The sequence below is a fragment of the Leuciscus leuciscus genome (genome assembly GCF_965113295.1).
Source record: "Leuciscus leuciscus genome assembly, chromosome: 6".
NCBI classification, from domain to species: Eukaryota; Metazoa; Chordata; class Actinopteri; order Cypriniformes; family Leuciscidae; genus Leuciscus; species Leuciscus leuciscus.
The window spans coordinates 20,796,062-20,815,384 of record NC_138730.1 but is presented as its reverse complement, the minus strand read 5'-3'; the positions used below and the strand labels follow the sequence as shown (position 1 = coordinate 20,815,384).

The 19,323-nt window shown below is 36.4% G+C and overlaps 1 protein-coding gene across 2 annotated transcripts; it reads right to left on the bottom strand.

Moving 5' to 3' along the window:
- Positions 1 to 47: 47 nt before the first annotated feature.
- gng12a (guanine nucleotide binding protein (G protein), gamma 12a) lies at positions 48 to 18,904 on the bottom strand. 2 transcript variants are annotated; one of them, XM_082172197.1, is made up of 3 exons: positions 18,458 to 18,904; positions 3,475 to 3,583; positions 48 to 1,362 (listed from the first exon to the last, which is right to left on the bottom strand). In XM_082172197.1, exons 2-3 carry the CDS (start codon positions 3,565 to 3,567, stop codon positions 1,237 to 1,239), a joined length of 219 nt encoding a protein of 72 aa, XP_082028323.1. In that variant the 5' UTR covers positions 3,568 to 3,583; positions 18,458 to 18,904; the 3' UTR covers positions 48 to 1,236. The 2 variants fall into 2 exon arrangements, with proteins under 2 accessions (XP_082028323.1, XP_082028324.1); XM_082172198.1 differs by lacking the exon at positions 18,458 to 18,904 and adding an exon at positions 4,467 to 6,952.
- Positions 18,905 to 19,323: the final 419 nt, after the last annotated feature.

Sequence of the window (19,323 nt, the reverse complement as noted above, 5' to 3'; positions counted from 1 at the left end):
AACTGTTTAAACATTAAGACTCTGCAAGAACACACGTATGCGATGCATTTTGTTTTACTAATTCACAATTTAATAAAATCTTTCTTTCAAGGTACAGTACGTATAGCACATGTTATGAAGGCTTGCAAAAATACAGAAATTAGAAAAGAAAAAAAAAGAAAAAAACAAATATAAACTATTTTCTTCACAGAGATACTGAGGTCACATGGATTTGGTCTCAAATCTCAAATACTGCATAACTTCTGATGTCTCTAAAATAATACAGACATATCCACATCGATACATGGTTGCTCGGTCAATTCAAGGTGTGAATGTTAAAGTAACGTTTCATGGCTGCCCTGTTTGGAAAAATCCATTCAATTCATAGACAAGATCAAACAGTAGTGGTCTTTGTTTCAAAATTGTGTCTTGACAGAGGAAAGAAACGTTTAAAACAGAAGGAAAAGGCACTTTAAATCTAAAGAAACATCAGAATAGAAAAGTTACTCAGGGTCAACAGATGAAAAGTCTCATCTTTTCAGTCGTATACATCAATAAGTAAGGATTGCTTTGAAAAATCGAAGGCACATGTTTGAAAGTGCAGGGTAAAGGAATCAGCTCTCTTTTCTCATAAACCACTCTAATAACTTTTCTCTAATGGCTTTGCACATAGTGGTACTGCCTTTCATTGAGAACAAATCAGTATTTGTGTGATGTGATATCGCTTACTATATTGTTTATTTACCCAGCATGCACTTGACCATTGGTGATTGCAGAAGCCACATCAGACACATTATCCAGTACGAAAAATGGATCTTTAAATTCCACTTATTTCAGTCAGTCCCTTTGCTATGACATTATTCATAGAAGCTACTAGAGGAATATTTAATCCACGTCTACTTATTAGACATTAAGAGGGATTTCATCAGTTAGTGTATATCTGCAAGCTCTTTTTATAATAATGTGACGATGATATCTTTAAAAAGTGTAACTAAAGGCACCATTCGGTGGAAAGAGGAAATTAATCACAATTCAAGCATTTTAGATGTTTTTAAAACGGTGTTATTTCCTGGAATGACTTCAGTTTGGCCAAAACAACCAAACAGGCAACCAAAATGGCAACTAATTAGTACTGATTGGAGTTTATTTACAGTAATAAATACTGTAAGAGCTAAATATAGTTAAGACATGGCACAAAGTTATACTAAGGAGCTAAGGCAAAGTTGAGTAGAAGTAATTAAATAAGACGAGCGTACACTACAATATAGTGCAGGGCTTTCTGTCCTTGAAGGGGTTTTCTGAGGCAGGGATGCCCATGAGAAGGGGGTCGTATTTGGCGTTTTCTCCACAGTAACGCATGAGATCAGCAGAGGCCTTGGATACCTGGATGAGACAAGTCAGAATGTGAAAAATCTTCTTGCATGTTTTTTTTATTTTTATATTCATTTAACCATATAGTGCATGAATCATTAAATCACAAAGAAACTATATCTTATGGTTTATTTTGACTTCAAAACAAGAATTTAAACTTCCGTTCAAAAGTTTGGGCTCGCAAGTTTTTTTTTAAAGTCTTATGTTCACCAAGGCTGCATTTATTTGTGCAAAAATACAGTTAAAATAGTTATAATATGAAATATTATTACTATTTAAAATAACTCTTGTTATGCAATTTTTTCCTGTGTATTTTTAGCATCATTACTCCAGTCTTCAGTGTCACATGATCCTTCAGAAATCAGTCTAACATGATGATTTACTGCTCAAGCAACATTTCTGATTATTATCAATTAGGGATGCACGATATATTGGCCACCATATCGTTATTGGCCGATGATATATGTTCATTTTTAATTATATCGTTATCGACCCGATAAGAAAATTTGGCCAATATATTAAAGCCGACAAATAATGGATTATTTCTTTCAAATAATAATCCAAACATGTTCATCATGATGGTTTTGAATTGCTTGAAATATGATTGGAATCACTTCAAAAAAGGAAAATTCACTTAAAGCACTAGTCTGTCATACAGGCTACATAACATTTTTATGAGAACATTATGATTGTGTGCTTGGGATATGGCTTTTAATGGTGAGACTTTTGTTTTTGTAATAAGGCTCTCAAAAATTATATTAAAATTTGCATTTAGATTTATCTGGCAATATATCGGTTATCGGCTTTCAAATATAAAGAATTATCGGTTATCACTATCGGCCGGGATTTTCATATCGGTGCATCCCTATTATCAATGTTGAAAATAGTTGACCTGCTGAAAACCATTATACATTTTTGAGTTTCTTCTTATTCTGACAAACACAAAGTTCAAAAGAACCCACATTTTTTCGGAATATTTAATGTATATTTGCTGAATAAAAGTATTTTATTTTTTTATGTTACCGACCCCAAACTTTTGAAGGGTATCATTACCATAACTTTTTTCAAAAATGATTTCCTATCTCTATTACAGCAACACAGTCATGCACATAAATCCTTACTGTATTGTACATTTTACTATTTTACTATTTTATCCCCCAAAAAGATTGCTGTCGAATCGATTAGTCGCGATTAATCGCATTTAACATAAAACTTTGTGTTTACATAATATATATATATATATATATATTATTAAATGTATATATCATATACGTCGGTGTGTGTGCATGTCTGTGTATATGTACATATACATATATGACAAACTTTTTTGCAAGATGCGATTATTCGTGATTAATCGAATTGGCAGCAAACTTTTTTTTTTTAATAATGCATAATATTAATTCAAATATCTTTAAATGCATGGTGTTCGAAAGAGTACATTTACATTTACATTTACATTTAGTCATTTAGCAGACGCCCTTATCCAAAGCGACTTACAAATTAGGACTAAGTTCAGCGAGTCATCATAAAGAGGCAAAAGCAACAACAACGCAGGAAGTGCTCAAAATACGAAGTTCAGGTATTATTCAGAGTAGCATAAGCCTGATAAGTGATGTTTCAAAGGGAAAGGATTTTTTTTGTTTTTTGTTTTTTTTCTATAAGGTTAAGTGCTCGCGGAAGAGATTGGTTTTCAGCTGTTTTTTGAATGTTGTCAGGGATTCTGCATTCCGGATGAGGGTGGGGTACAATATTCTTTAGTTTACATGAAGAATAAAGTGGCTATTTTAAGAACTTTTGACTGAAAGGTTCTTTTGGGAAACCAACAAATGAATTAATAATGCCTGAATAAAAATCTTCATTATTTTTTATTCTATTAAAATGTACAGATCACCTAGAATAAAATATAATCTAGAGTTATTTGGCGTTTCAACCACTTTCGTCAGCCATGTTGTATTTGTTTTGTTGTAAAAAAAAAAAAAAAAGCACAAATCACACAAAAAGAGGATGTTCATCTTGGGAAAGGGTCAAAGGTGATCATCCATGGTGGTAAATAAAACGGCTTTAAAAGATCTGTTCACAGTAATGGACACCAGCATAAGAGGGTTAATTCACAACATAACATACCTTTATCCTCTCGATACTGGCCTCGACTTTCAGTTGCTGGACCATCCTCCTAGCATGTGTCAGGTTGTTTGAGCCCGCCATTTTAGAGGACATTTTTTAAACCATACAACTGCAACAAAACACACAAAACATTCAGTTACAGAATAGATGTCATAAAACACCTACATGTTGTTATATGCCAGTGTCAGAGAACAGAAAGTCATGACAACATCGCATTAACAAAACCTTCCTCCAAACTTGTCAAATCAACACCCATACAGTAACAAATGAAATTGAGAGCAATTTCACAATAAAAAGGCACAAAATGGATGCAAACGAAAACAGTCTTCCTAATATAAAAACATCTGACTGTAGTGTCCCAATTAACAAGGGCGTTCACTATTGGAGTCTGTTCGGCACATGCACTGCCCTCTACCCTTACCCACACAACTCAATACGCAATAGCTACTGACAGACACTCAATTGATTGACGCTTAATTCTCTGCAAATAAAATGTCAAAACCTTCTCAGGAAGCAAAGTAATACTGGTATTCAAGTGCGTGTACTGTGGAAATCAAATTATTCCCTGAGCTTTTAGAGGCTAATAGCACCCACAATTGAATTCATTATGTCAGTTCTGTTATATATGCATTTCTGTCATTCCTTGCTTTCATTTTTAAAAACATTTTATGCCTCTAACCTGAAAGACCATACAACTCTAACCTGAAAGACTAGAATCTTTAAACAGGACAAACAGGATCAAATTAAAGAATGGCTTCTTCATTCAAAGAAGGGGTTGGTCATGATGGTCAACAAGTTGAGATTTCCTCATCTATTTTTTAATTTTTCATGTTTAACACTAAGATTATTTCAGTTTATAAAAAATATATCTCTGCATTCTGTTCACAGTCAATTTTTAAATGCAAGAAGAAAGAAATGCATCTGTAATCAGGTCAGGTGATTTTAACCAGCATAATTACATAAATAATTCAAAAGTTCCTGTAATGTCTTACATAAATTCGGTTTCCAGTTTCCTGCATTCCCTAAAGACTGGAATACTTCCACGAGTGAAGCACAATGAGGTAGTCAACCGCATCTATTGTCACTCATAAATACTTACAAAATACAAAAGGTTTAGGTTCTGGGTAAAGGAAGAGGAAATATTGCAGTTTTAGGTTACTAGTCCACAAAAACAAAACTTTTTTTTAATTTCAGATGGGACATGCCCTACTTTCCCTGGCTTGAGGAAGTTTGGCAGTGGCATGATGTCACACACTTACACAACCGGAACAGTGTTACAGTGCTCTCTATCGGGAAAGCTTACATAATCACAAATGCTCCTCCAGAATATACTGACCCCGGTCGACAGACAAACTGCAGGAGACCGTGTCTCCACTACAACTGAACAGTTTAAGCTATTCAACTTAAGTTATGCCAAAGAAACTCATTCAACTATCATGAAAAATCATAGCTTTCCAATTATTATCTATATGACACTGTCTACAAGGTCATTTCCCATTGATGTTACCCATGAAGTCAGAGAGGAACATTCCGAAATCATTTATTATGGTGTATAAATAAAATACTGGAACATTTAGGCTAAATATAGTAACTGAAGATACAAAGTTTACACAATCTGCAGCACAGATAAGTGTGCGTCTCTTTGTCTGAGTCACAGAAAATGTGCTGATGACTTTATGTCCTGCATATACGGGGGGTGTATGGATGCGTGTATGGGGTGGTACACTTTTGGAGAGAGCACAAAACATTTCCCTGTCTGAGTGGTGACCTATTAGCCCTGAGGTCATCAACAGCTGCCACTACACAGTTTATTCAGCAGATGTTATCAGCTGCTCCTGCTAACTGCTCGCTTAGTCACATGATCTCGCGGTGACACCAGCACACCCTGATCAACACACTGTGGAAATGCAACTCATTCTCACTCAGCATGTACTATTGTGACTATTCAGCACATTTAGACTTGCATCACCTGAAGGCAGCAAAATTATTTCAGGTAAGCTCAGGTTTTATGCACTAAACATGCTAATTCAATATGCAAAAAAAAAAAACGTTGTATGAAACACAAAAAAATTATTTAGTATGCAAACAGATTTAAGAAAAAAGTCCAACTGCAATTTAATATACGAATATTACAACAACGTCATCAATATCAGTTATTTCTTGAATGCATTGAATGAAGTTTATTTTACATTATGAGGGAAAAAACCAGGGCTGAAAAACCAGGGCTGAAACTATCTACTAAAAGTTTGAATGGCTTTTGGCTGAATTATTTGCACACATTTAAGGCTTCTCAAACAAGCGGTCCTTAGATGTCTTAAAGCTGGCTTGCAATTAAAATTGAGATTTAAAAAAAAATGAGGTTTAAATTTTTTTTTGAAAAAATTAACAAAATGCCATAATTAGATTTTCCTGTGAAATGCCAGACTTCTCTCCGGTGACGTATGCCAGACTTTTCCAATCATTTCGTACACATAAACCCCGCCCCTTACGTAAGCTCGCATTCAGATCAACAATCAACAACAAATGCAAAGTCCCCAACCTAATTATTTATTTTTCGATATTCCTTTTCTCTCAGACGTACGTCACAATACGAAAGATATGAACTGTCACTATTTCCAAATAAACATGCGTCCTTCCTTTGAAGAGAAAAAAAGACCCGCTGAGCAGAGTGAGTAATGAGTTTACGTAACAAATCTGCATCTGGAGAACATCTGTTGCATCGGGGTTTTACACTATGAAATGTTCATTTCATGATGAATGATTGACAGGCGGAGAGATATAAAGATAACCAGCCTAATATCTTACAACCATCTCTCTTTCTCCATGGAAATGTTCTTAGGGCAGAGCCTTCTACAGAAAGCGATCTGTTAACCCCCAGGGTCCAGTTCTATAGAAACAGAGACCTGCATGCACAGTCAAATGTGAAGTGGTTTCGAGAGCTGACAAAGAGAAGCCAAAAACAGTTATTCTACAGAACGCATCAGCCTAGACCATTTTTCATATAATCACATTTATCAAAGGACACTACAAACAGAAAATACTTAGAACTCTTCCGAGGAATAAAAGTGAAGTGAACATTCAGTGCAGCAGAATTCAGAATTTGTCCAGAACGAGACCGTTTTGTGTAGTTAGAAAGAACTTTGCCTAAACATTGATGTTATACCTAATTGTAACCCTCTCTTCATTTAAGATATGGATATACTGAGTAAAATTCTGACCAATAACAATAAGATCAATTATTTTCATAACTGATAAATAGCTTATCAAAAATCTGTACGTTTTGGTCTAAATACACTACTTAAATGTTTGGGTCGTTAAGACGTTTTAATGTTTTTGATGCTGAATTTACTTGATCAAAAATACAGTAAACAGAAATATTATTATAGGTTAATATAGCCTAACTATTATTTTAACATTTTAAAATGTGATTTATTGAGTGTGTGAGTGTGTGTGTGTGTGTGTGTGTGTGTGTGTGTGTGCGCGCGTGCGTGCGTGCGTGCGCGCGCGCGTGTGTGTGTGTGTGTGTGTGTGTGTGTGTGTGGTGATACTTTTTGGCCATTCTTTGATGAATATAAAGTTCAAAAGAACAGCATTCATTTCAAATAGAAATATGTTGTAACATTATCAATTATTTTACTGTCACTTTTCATCAATTTAATGTGTCCTTATTTAATAAAAGTATTAATAATTTCATAACAGGATTGGCTAAGTATTATATTTAACAGTGTTTTAAAAATTATAACTGTTTTTAAAGATTAACTTTAAGTGAGCATTAGATGACCAAAAAAAATCTAAAAATAGAGAAAAATGATCATGAACAATTAAATAACTACAATGACTGATACCAATAAATGAATATTAATAAATTAATAAATATATCAACCTATGTACATATTCAATAAAGGATCTTTGCTAACTAATTGGGAGATTTATAGACCAAAAAAAGCCCTAAACCATTAAAAGCATTATAGCACAATCAATGTGGCCAGTTTGCTTTAATATTTAACAACTATAATCTGATTTGCAACCAACAGCGTAAAGCACAAAGGTGGTGTCATGCACTTTCCCAAGCATCATGCAGTATCAATGACTGTCAAAAATAGACACTGTGCAGTGACTCCCAGCAGATGGGAATATGTGAATAAATCCTCAAAAAAGAGCCAATCCACAATGAACAACACAGGGCCAGGGCTACATAATGGGCCATTATCAGTCAACACCTGGGGCCTAAACAAACACCAGCTCTTGGAGATAATGTCTCATCTACGTCAGCATGTGTGTGGGCCTGATAACCAGGAGCTGTGTGTAAAGGTTTCACCCACTGGAAAACAAATAGCTTTGTCGTGAGGGGATGAACTGGTGCAGAGGTAGTTCCCAAAGTCAAGCAACCCAGGAAAATTCTGGGGGAGGGAACAGTTGGAAAGCAAAAGAATCATATTTTTGTTCTTTTCTGTGGTTTAAGGGGAAATTACATGAGACAGAGAGAGAGAGAGAGAGAGAGAGAGAGAGAGATGCAGCTGTGAACGAAAGGTTGTGCGTGTATTGTATGGGAATGATGCCAGATATGCTGGTGCAACAGAGGTGCAATAAAACTCCCGTCCATTGTGTTCTCTGCCTGCCACCCCCCTCTAAATGCCCCCATTCATCTCAGCAGCTGAGAAATGCACAACTATTCAACTTCGAACAACAAACTCACCCCAACAGAGCTCTGCGTTTAGACTACAGCCCTAAAACAAAGCAGTCTTTATGAAGCCCCGGTCACTGGCAGCTCCACTGTGTATGAGTACATCAGATTATATACCGCTATCCGAGGCCAAAGGTCTGCGCTCGGCTCCTCCCAGTTAATATGCTGGATGGCTCAATAACAGGGAAAACACTGTAATGTCACACAGCAGTGACTGGTTTGGGTTTTTACAGGGAGGCTTTGTGCAGAGGGGCTCCACTAAAGGAAAATTGAACAAGAAAACAAGCAGAAATGTAGAACGAGAGAAAGGAAAACTTGCTGTGAGATTATGGAAAACAAGTGATCTTTAATAAGATAATCTTAAAGGGGTCGCTCACCCAAAAAAAATCCATTTACTAACCATTAGATTGTTCCAAACCTGTGACTTTCTTCTGTGGAAAACAAAAAAATTATTTTGAATAAGATTTTTTTTGTTGTTGCAATTTTGTTTACACCCTAATGTTTCTTTATAATATTTTCTTTTGAGTTCAGCAGAAGAATAAAAGTAATACAGGTTTGGAACGACATGAAGACAAGCAAAATATGACCGAATTTCCTGTAGAAAGTATCTAAATGACAATTGGTTAAAATTTATTCATGTATTGATATAAGTTGCAACTAGTTCAGAGTGTTGCTTTGCAGTTGCTTTATAAGGTGGTTTTTAGTTGTTATGCATTTGCAAGGGTGTTTCTGGGTGGTTTCCAGGGTGTTTTAGCAGTAGTTGATCGCCTCACCCCCATGTCTTTATGATATTCTGGTCCCTATAAGGCTTCAGTCCAGGGCTCCAGACTAGAAAAAAATGAGTCGAGTCAATGGCTCCTAAAATGAAACATATAGGAGCCAAATTACAGATGCTTGTTCAACAGCATCAAAAAAATGCATGCACCACTTGATGGAAATACATGTTGTGATGGTATTTCCATCTAGAGGTGCACTCTATTAAGTTTACTCCTGCACATCCCAAGGACTTTCAATGATTTTAAGGTCTGGACTCAGAGGTGCCGATTCATGTGTGAAAATGATTCTTCATGCTCCCTCCTAACCATTCTTTTACAATTTAAGCCCGATGAATATTGACATTGGCCTCCTGGAATATGGCCATGATGTGTCTTCCTACATGGTTGTTTAAAGGTCCCATGACATGCTACTTTTTGTAGGCTTTAATATAGTCCTTAGTGGTCCTTAGTACTGTATCTGAAATCTCTTTCCAAAAATTCAGCCTCGGTGCAGAATTATAGCCACTACAAGCCAGTCCCAGAATGAGCTTCCTTCAGACGGGCCGTTTCGGTGTCTGTAGCTTTAAATACTAATGAGGAGGAGAAAGGCGGCGCAAGGTGGAGGGTGGGTGTGGCCTTGACCATCTTGCGCAACGGTACCATGCATGTTTGTTTATGTTGGATATATTGCAATGGCACGAAGACACGCTGTCGTTCAAGCATTTCAGTTTGACCCAGAATCTGATCCAGATGGAGAAGCAACGGATGAATTAGTTGCAACTCAGCGGCTCCAGCAGGACGTTTCCGAATGGTTAGTTTAAAATATTATGTCTGGATACGGTACTTTATTCGGATGGTTTACAGTTACTATTATGTAGCTAACGCGAACCTATTGCCTTTTCATGAGAGATCTGTAACGTCTGTAATTTATCTTATTACAATTACATCAAGCTCTGCGATCTTGAAATGCGGATATCGCGCGCGCCATATAACCAACAGGAAAACGGTTATCCAAATAACAAAGAAATGTACAACACTTGCGTTACAGTATGTGTAACTTGATGCTGTCTACCTTTACATTAGCGCAAGTAACTGCATAGCTGCATAGCTAATGTGACAGCCACATTCTACGTGTAAGAAGCTAGGTAACTATAAACAGTAAAGCAACACACTTATATATATTTTGTTGACTTACTTGTCCGACGTTCAGCAAGCCCAGCTCTGTATTGACCATTCGATGTTCATTTGTACATCCAATTATTGAGCAATTATTATGCTTCGCTCGCTCAAAAGCCATGATATCTCTCGTGGACAAACTAAAATCGCGCGCGCGTTCTACTTCCTAGCTCATTTTCTCATGGGCGAGAAATATTCTCTGGGCGTGCAAAGCAGAGAAAGGGGAGGTAACATTTCTCCTTATGACGTCATACGGAGGAGATTCAAGATCAGCCCGGTTGAGCTTCCAATTTCTCAAAGGCAGAGAAAGATAGCAAAAGCTCGATTTACACAGATTACAATTTTTAGAAACTTGGGGACCATATACAGGCTAGGGGAACTCATATTAATGTTAAAAAACCTCAGAAAGTGGAAATTTCATGTCATGGGACCTTTAAGAAATGAAAAGCTACACACTCCATCAATTAGGGTTAGAATAAATGTTGCCAAACATATTACATGCTAGAAACATAATAATCACTGCAATAATGATCCAGTCCAGTCCTATGATATTTAGGCTCTAAAGCATTTGCCTATTTAAATCCAAACAGTGATTTTTATATTTTTTTTGGTTGGGCAGTTGTTTTGTAAGAATATTCAAGCTTGATTGAAAAAAAGAGAGAAACTTTTTGTTCATTATGGTTCCAACAGGTCTGCAAAGTAACCGTTTACTCCATAAAGTTTCCCTTACAATCGATTCAATATTACAATTGGGCTTCGCTATGCTAAAAAATAAACAATAATATTTTTAGTGAAATATATTTAAATGGAAACACTTTTATTACAACAAACTCTGATGTTAATATTAGGTGACTGAACGATTATGATACAAACCTCACAATTAATAACCTTGAATGACTCATTAAAAGGAACCGGTTCATAAGAGTAATTAGTTCGCAACGGCTCGTGCGGATTTTAATGGATCATCAGGAAAAACATGTTACACACTCTAAAGATGTAAGATAAGCCATCTCAAATGATGACATCGGACTAAACCGCAAATGAACGCACACAAAATTCTCAACTTCCACTAAAGAAGATACAAAAAAACAAAACATTTTTAAATTACTAAAAGGTTTACATTGCTGTTGAATTAGATATCATTTTAATCTGAGTCCTGCTCATCTCTCCTTCAATGTAAGCATTTGGGATTTTTGCACATTTTATAGTCACAAGGCTTAGAAAGGTAAATAATTTGAAGTAATATTTTGCATGTTACTAGCCAAAATTGAATACTTGAGGTTAAGAGTTTGTCCCAATCCCATCAAGCACAATTAATGAGTAACGCCCCAGTCACAACAGTGCTCTCTTGTGACTCTACAGATGTCTGAACGGTGTAACTTATAGGAGAGGGTTGTGTGTGAAATGTCAAATATTTCCATAAAGGCCATGAAGAGAGCATGGGGAATGAAGAGGAGCATCAATGCAGTGTACAAGATAAAGCAGCTTCAGAATGCACAAAACAAGCTAAGACTTGAAATGAGAAATTAATTGGGACCAAAAGAGCCTGACCTGCAAGGTAGCCTATGTTTTGCATATATTTGCATAAACCATTCTTTTTTAAACACACATGAACCTATACCAATGAGCACACTCACATTCACTTTTGTACAGCAAAGTGATACAACTTACAAAGGGAAATAATATATTCTGATAAAAGACAAAGCATGCTATATATGGTTAAAATGTAATCCTGTCGAGCCAGCCTCCCTTTACAAAAAAGGAAAGAATTCCACATATGAACGCCTTCAGAGTTTCTGCATGTGTCACATGAACGGATGTGTCATCATGGGATCAAAGATCATTTCCACGAACTCATCAGCACATGATGACACCCTATGATATATTGCTCACATGGATTCACAGCATCACAGGTTTTCACTAATGGAATAAAGCCTATGGAGATTGTCAGGTTTGGGCATCGTGCCACTGATAAACGTGACCAAGTATGAACAATACTAAAATAGTGATGTTCATCTCATTAACCACAAGCATAGCACTATATAGTGCACACTTGCAAAATTGCACACTTTTTACTAATTCGCATTAACTTTATTAACATTTTCTAAACCAAAATTTGAACAAGATATTTGTGACTGGCTAAAGAGGGGACCAGAGGCAGAGAAGACAGCGGCTCATGTCTCTCAGAATCAGAATTGTGTGGTGGTTAAATATTTTAAACCAGGCAGAAGCTCAGAACATGATGACACAAAGATGCACCTGACCTGACCGGCAAAACCGAGTACTTGGAAAAGGTCATGTCAGGGATCTGGGCCTTGTTTCTCCAGAATTTCACCCCGATATTATTTGCACATGTTACCTTCTGATCTGGATTCAGGCATGACTCAAGAGGTCATTTTATGCCTTATATGATTAAGAGAAAAAGAATGTGGCCGAAACATCCTTTGGTTCCAGGTAAGCAGAGTTAGTCAAGGACAAACGCACATGGAGCATGTGACTGGGGGAGAAGAAAACACACGGAAAGAGACTTCAGAGAAGAGAAAAAGAAAGTGTTTCTAAAGTGAAACGCAATGGTGTGGAATGTAGTACCAAAAACTTCCAGCAAGGGGCATGACAAGAAAACTTCTTTTCACTTCTTGGGAAAACCCACAGAAAAATTCGGTTTACAGCCGTTAGCCAAATTATCAATTAAAGTTATTTTGCAATAACTGGATAGAGGACAAACATCAACTACAATGTTAAAGGAGTTCCCCAAAATTCACACAATATGAAAGATTCCCCTCACACTAGGCTAGAGAGAGTCCTGAAATTTCTTTGCTGTTGTCCCAGTGTTTCCCTACAGGATTTCCCCATTTACAAAAAAGATCTGTGAATGTGTATCTTTAACAAGTTCAGTCAGTAATGATACTGGCACAAAACTAATTTCATTTTGATATAAACACTGAAAATAAAAACATTCAGTTCAGTAAGTCAGTCAGGTGTTGATTCAGTAATCGCTCTGATGGATTCAGTCCAGAAGGACTCATCATAAGGAGTAATTTGCACTTTGAGACCATTAGAAGTGATATTTTTAAGACATATCTGTTAAACATGAGAACCCAGGGCATTCCCAGGAAGAAACAGACATTCTTGTCAATAATGGGTTTGTTTTCCTTGTCACTCTTGTTCCTGGTTATCAAACGCCTTTGAATCTAAAATGAAGACTAGCTTCAGTTCTAACATCAAGTCCAGTAGGGGCTCACAAAGCAGGAAGAGTAAGTGAGATAGTTTTCCGAACATAGAGGGCATTTGTATAGCTGCATGCCACCTGCACACTCCATTCTCCTCAAAGAAGAACAGCGGGACAAAACACTTTGGGGCCCTACGGCCACCCCGAGTGTGAGCTTCTCCCACACAGAACCTCTCACAAAACTCCCTTCACAAGTCCCCCCAACAGGCCAACCTCACGTCTTTGAGGAAGCTTCCCAAACTTCTCATAATCCCCGCTTTGTTCCCCCTGACAGTGAACTTCCCCTTGGACTCTCACAGAGCTTTGTTTCCTCATCAGCCACCTGAGGCTGCTCACAGCAATGGCCACTTTCTCAGTTTACACCAGCATGAAACACCTTGCTGGATCAATGGCTTCCATTCATCAGTTGCCTCATGGGAGCCACTTTCTTAAGTCTTGCCCATCTCTAATCTCAGGAGGAAAAAATGCTCTCGCCACCTTCCCAACAGGAAGATAATTTTAGCAGATTCCTGAGCAGAAGTGGAAATTAAGCCCAAATAAGAATAGGTAGCGGCAGGTTTAAATCCCAGAGGAAACAAGATTCCCAGAACGAGCACCTGGTAAATGCATACATTTAAAGAGGATTTAACCAGAATCATTAAGTTCTTTATGACTCCCATCCAGAAACGACGTGCCTAGCACCTTTTTAATACTCCCACAAACAATTGGGATATCTATTATGCATTTAAAACGGTTGCTGTTAAATTCCTCAAATGTCATAAATGCAGTGACAACATTTTTATGCCACTATATAAAGATAAACTGTCACTAAATAAAGCAGCACCTCAAAAAGGATAAGACCAGGTTATAGAGTAACAGAACCTTGTGTTGATATCTCTGACACATCTGTTATAACTCCATTTATGGTCAAATCCTGTGCTTTTGTATTGATTAGTGGAAGTAAAAAAACAATTAAGGTGAATTTGGACTAGTTTCTGACAGTTGTAGTTAATGAACAAATATGAAACCTCAGATTTACTCTGTATTAATCACTCTAAATGTTGGTGTCAGACAGCAAGGAAAAGTCAACTTTGACCAACTGTTCTTGGTCAAGTTAAAAGGGGACGTATCTTTCTGACCATCTGTCAGTGTTAATGGGTGTTTATATGCTATGTCTGACCCCTACCAAACTCTACAATGGAGAACTGTGTCAAAAGGCAGCATTTATTTTAAACTATGGCCTCAATGGATTTCATCCACAAAATCAAGAGTGCAGAATCAAGTGTGATCCGCTATCGCCACCTTTTGGAGACAAATGGTAGTGCAGGGCTGTAGCTGCCAAAACAAATATCTTTGTGGCTACAGGCCAACATTTGAATATATAAATCCCTGCCAAATATACATTACCAGCAGATGGCATCCTAGTATATAGAGTTTGAGCTTGGCTATAGCAGACACATAATCTGAAACCTTTCGATTTAACAGTACAAATGTTCCAATATTCCATTTAGGAAAAAAATGCAAGTTCATAATAAATGACAAATTACTAATCTAATAATAACAACAAAATTTTTTTTATAATAAATTAATAACGTTTTCACATTTGGCATGAGAACTAGGAAACTATTAACTAAAATGACACATGATCTTGTAATGCTATTGTATAACTTTAATCTTCCAAAGTAAAGTCTTTTGATTTAGTGTTCTGAAGTCATGTGCTTTACATTTGTAGCTAATGGTATCAGAGGATGAAAGTGACTGCATGAGCCTGATCTTGGCAAAGACATTTCTCTGTGAAATAGCAGGAGTGAGAAATCGGGGTATGACGACACAAGTTGACAAACCCACATCACCCGGGAAGGACACGACTCGAACCGTTTCTATAAGTGCACCAAATTAAACATAATATAGTCTGATCATAGCATTATATAGCCAGTCTATAGAGATCATGTGCCAGTGTAATTTATAGTATTTTCAGCTCAATTGTAGTAATTTTGTTATGTGATTGTCATTTTTATTAGTTTTTATTTTTCAATTTCTATTTAGCTTTAATTAATTTTTATTGCAGCTTTAGTTTTACTAATTTTAGTACTTCAACTGAAACTTGTATAATTTTCAAACTTTTTTCACCTAATATTTACATTTTATTGTGTTTTATTAACAAAAATGATTTAGTTAACAACAAAACTGTCACGTGCCATTACAGAAGACTACAAACTATGTCCACATCTAGTTCAAGAACATCTTTGGAAAGACTTCTGGACATGATATTCAGATCTTTCCTTATTCCATTCTACAGTGCATCTAGCTGTAAGGTGAGAGTGGTGGTGACAGATAAATACAACTTTTCTCAATGTGGCTTCTGGGAAAACCAGAATGGTGCAACACTCAAGTTTCTCAATCAAATTGAGAAAGGACTAGGGGCCTATTGCAACAATTACGAACATTGGATAAAAGTTACAATGCCTTGTAGACAACTTTTTTTTTAATTATTAGTCTTACAGCCTAAAACAGTAGTAACAGTGAATATTTCATAACCAAAAACTAAACAAAAGAAAAAGAAACTAAGCTAAAACTGCAGTTTTCAGAGTGAGCAGGGTGGAAAACGCCAGTGTTTGCAGGTTTTGAAAGTCTTATAAGCCATATTGCAGCCAAATGTTTGAGGGCTGGTGGGTCTAAGGAAGTAGTACAACCTTGATTGTTTTGAATTTCTAAAATAAATAAGTAAATAATTGTTGGTTGGGTCATGCACATGCAATGTAATTGTATTGCCAGAATCAACCCAATACTGATGATTCATGACTGATAGCAAAGGTACAACATGTCACACAAAACGTTTAAGTTGAATCAGAGGTTCTGGCAGAGCTCGGTTTCCAGTAACATCCTCTGACTAACAGACAGAACATAAACATAGAGGACAGATTCGTACAGAAACAGTACTGTGGTTAATCACTGCAATGCTAACAGCCACCACTATCTCAAAGGGAAGTAAAGGGATTGTGTATTTTTTTTATTCACAAGAGATTGTTTACCCAAAAATGAAAAATCTGCCATTATTTACTTCTTGTGTTGATCCTTTTTTAAAGTCGGTAAGAAAAGAAAATGAACCCGATCTATTTTCTAAATGCATGTTATTGGAATTACTGTGAATGATTCATCCATATGTTTAATGTTTTTGTTTGTTTGTTTGTTTTGTTAGTTCTATTGTGTAATCAAAATGTCATAACTTAACTTTCTGGTGAAATGACAGACTTCTCTCTGGTATGTCGGACTTCTCCTTGACGGCATGATCGCATTCAGATCTGCCTCCAGCAAATCAACAAAACCAAGTACCATGCCTACATTTTTTATTTTCCAATAGTCGGTTTCACTCAGATGTACGTCACAACATGGAGGAAAAGATCTGTCGCTACTATAGTTTCAACGCGACTTTACAGAATATTAACGCAGCTCTTAGCATTTTCCATTCAACAACCATTCATGGTGACCACCACATCTATCAAGCTTAAATCAAATCAGGACGTGAATTAAGAGATCCAGAAGGCTGATTCTCCATAGGTTCATTCGGTAAAGTGAAAAGGAGTTTTACAACACCAGTTTTCAATGTTCTTTGTGGCATCACCAAAAGAGAAATCCTGAGAGAACCCATGATTAAAGAATGCTAAGGATATTTTTATGTACATTTGACATCAATAACATTTGGGAAATACACAGGGAAAATGTATTCATCACAAACACATCATATGGCTCTAGAAGAATTGGAATATAGCACTTGAGTCATATGGTCTGCTTTTATAGTTTTTCCTCTTTGCCCATTTTGGACTTTGATAGGCACAAACAACATGGTGGGGAGTAAAAAAATCTGTTTTTGAGCAGAGTATTCTATTAAACAGAAACCTGAATCTGATTTAGTTGTATGTATGGGAGTTCAGTGACATCCTCCAGGCCATGAGTCCGCTTTCAAATGAGATCAGACTAGATTCAAGGCACTCCCTATGAAGACAACATGGATGTGTCTACTGAGCAAGTAACATCAGACTTCATTGCTCAAGGACTCAGTAGGACGGTCCTTGATAAGTGTTTGATGAAAGCGAATAAAATGAAGGGCTGAAATGGATTCTGGGTCATTAACAGTGTAGTCATGAATGCAAACCCCTTTTAGAGGGGCAAAACTAGGGGTTTAAACATACTGGACTACAAGTTTCTTAGCCTGGATTTAATGAGCAACACATCCCCTATGGCAAGAGTTTCAATTTGTTTAAATACCACTGACCCAAAAATATTCTCATTCTCATTCGAGGGTCCCCAATCCTAAAATTTTAAAGACAGCTATATATTTTCATGTATAAAGACCCAATTTATAAAATGCATATATTAGAAACGTGTAAAATATTTAGTTTCTGTTACTTAATTTGTTTTCTACTCACTATGAGTAGTGAGTACTATTAAATCTATTAATTTAATTTATATTTGTGTATTATTAAGTTATTTAAATCAACATTTTTAATACATTTTGAACAAAAAGCACTAAATATTTGATGTTTAAATATTATTTATTTTTTTTAACTTTTGCACAGACCCCCTAGCACTCTCTTGCGGCCCCCTGAGGGACCCCGGACCCCAGTTTGAAAACCTTGCTCTGACTGTAAAGAAATACAATTCTATTATCTATACAGTCTACTTGTAGTTTGATCTGAGGCAGTTTCATAGAAGTTGAGAAAGACTTAAAATTATTTCTGGTGTATGTTAGTGTATTGTCATCTTAAAACAACCATTCCATAATAATGATGGCTTACTATAACAATGATATAATAGAGGAATTTCCCTCGCATACCAAAGGGTGGATACTAGGCATTCGTTCAACTTTAACTTTGTAGTTAATGAGTTTGATTTATTAATCCGTAAATAAATAGGTGCCTAACTGTCTGTATTTCACAGTGACCAATACCTGTTGAATCGTGTGTGTTTGTTATCTGCTTCATAACTTGCTATAAACTCCAACTTAAAGGATTACCAGGCGACAACTTTCTATTTTCGACACACAAATATATCTAGGCCACAAAAATAAGGAAAAGCGTTGCCACATCTCGTGTTATATATGAAACACAAGAACATTAAATCCGTTACACACTCATCCGACGTCGACAGTTTCACTCTTACCTTTAAAAAAAAAAAATCTCCCAAGCGTGAGTCCTGATAAATCAGTGAAGAAACGGAAAATACGACCCCCGGATAGGTTTCACGTAAACTTCAAAAGGTCCGTGTGAAAAAAAAAATTGCCAGGGAAAAGGATCTCAATACTAATTCAAAGTTAAGTGCATTCTTTATCACTTTTGTAAATGTATTCTTGTTACTTTGTGAATGACACCGTTTGTAGCACTTCCACCTACGCCGACCAATCACAGTCGGCGCACGGCATGACGTCATCACCGTCGACCTTTCGAAGCCATCGAGCTGTGGAGAGAGAGAGACGCCGCAGATTGTTTTCCGCCTCTTTTCTCCCGGATTCTCCCAAATTCAGGCGCCCTCTTTCTGTGACCCTGGGAACAATCAATCCTTGCCTTGACAACATAGCAGAAATGTTGTGGCATTGGCCATGTTACTTTGGTACTGTTAGGAATTTGTCGTTGTAATGATGGTTGTCTCTTTACATTACGACACTGACACAGTCAAATATGAGATGTAGCCCATGTATTGCACTGTTTCTGCTATTAGTTGTGAAAAATTACTACATTATTACCCACCACTTGTCCTCACATTGTAAATGTGCTTAAATATATCTCTTTTATAAGGTTTTCATTTTGTCAACACAAGTCACTCTTCATTTTTCCGCATTTTACTTGTTCACTATAATTATGTTATTTTCTGTCTCAACCATTATGAAAACTCTGTTACACAGATAAAGACATTTAAGTTTAAGTCTCATTATGAGCTAGAAACACCATACAGGAACAACCACTGCATTTAATGCATGTGTGATGTTCTAAATATTTGACTCATTATTTTATATCTGTTTATTTACTTTG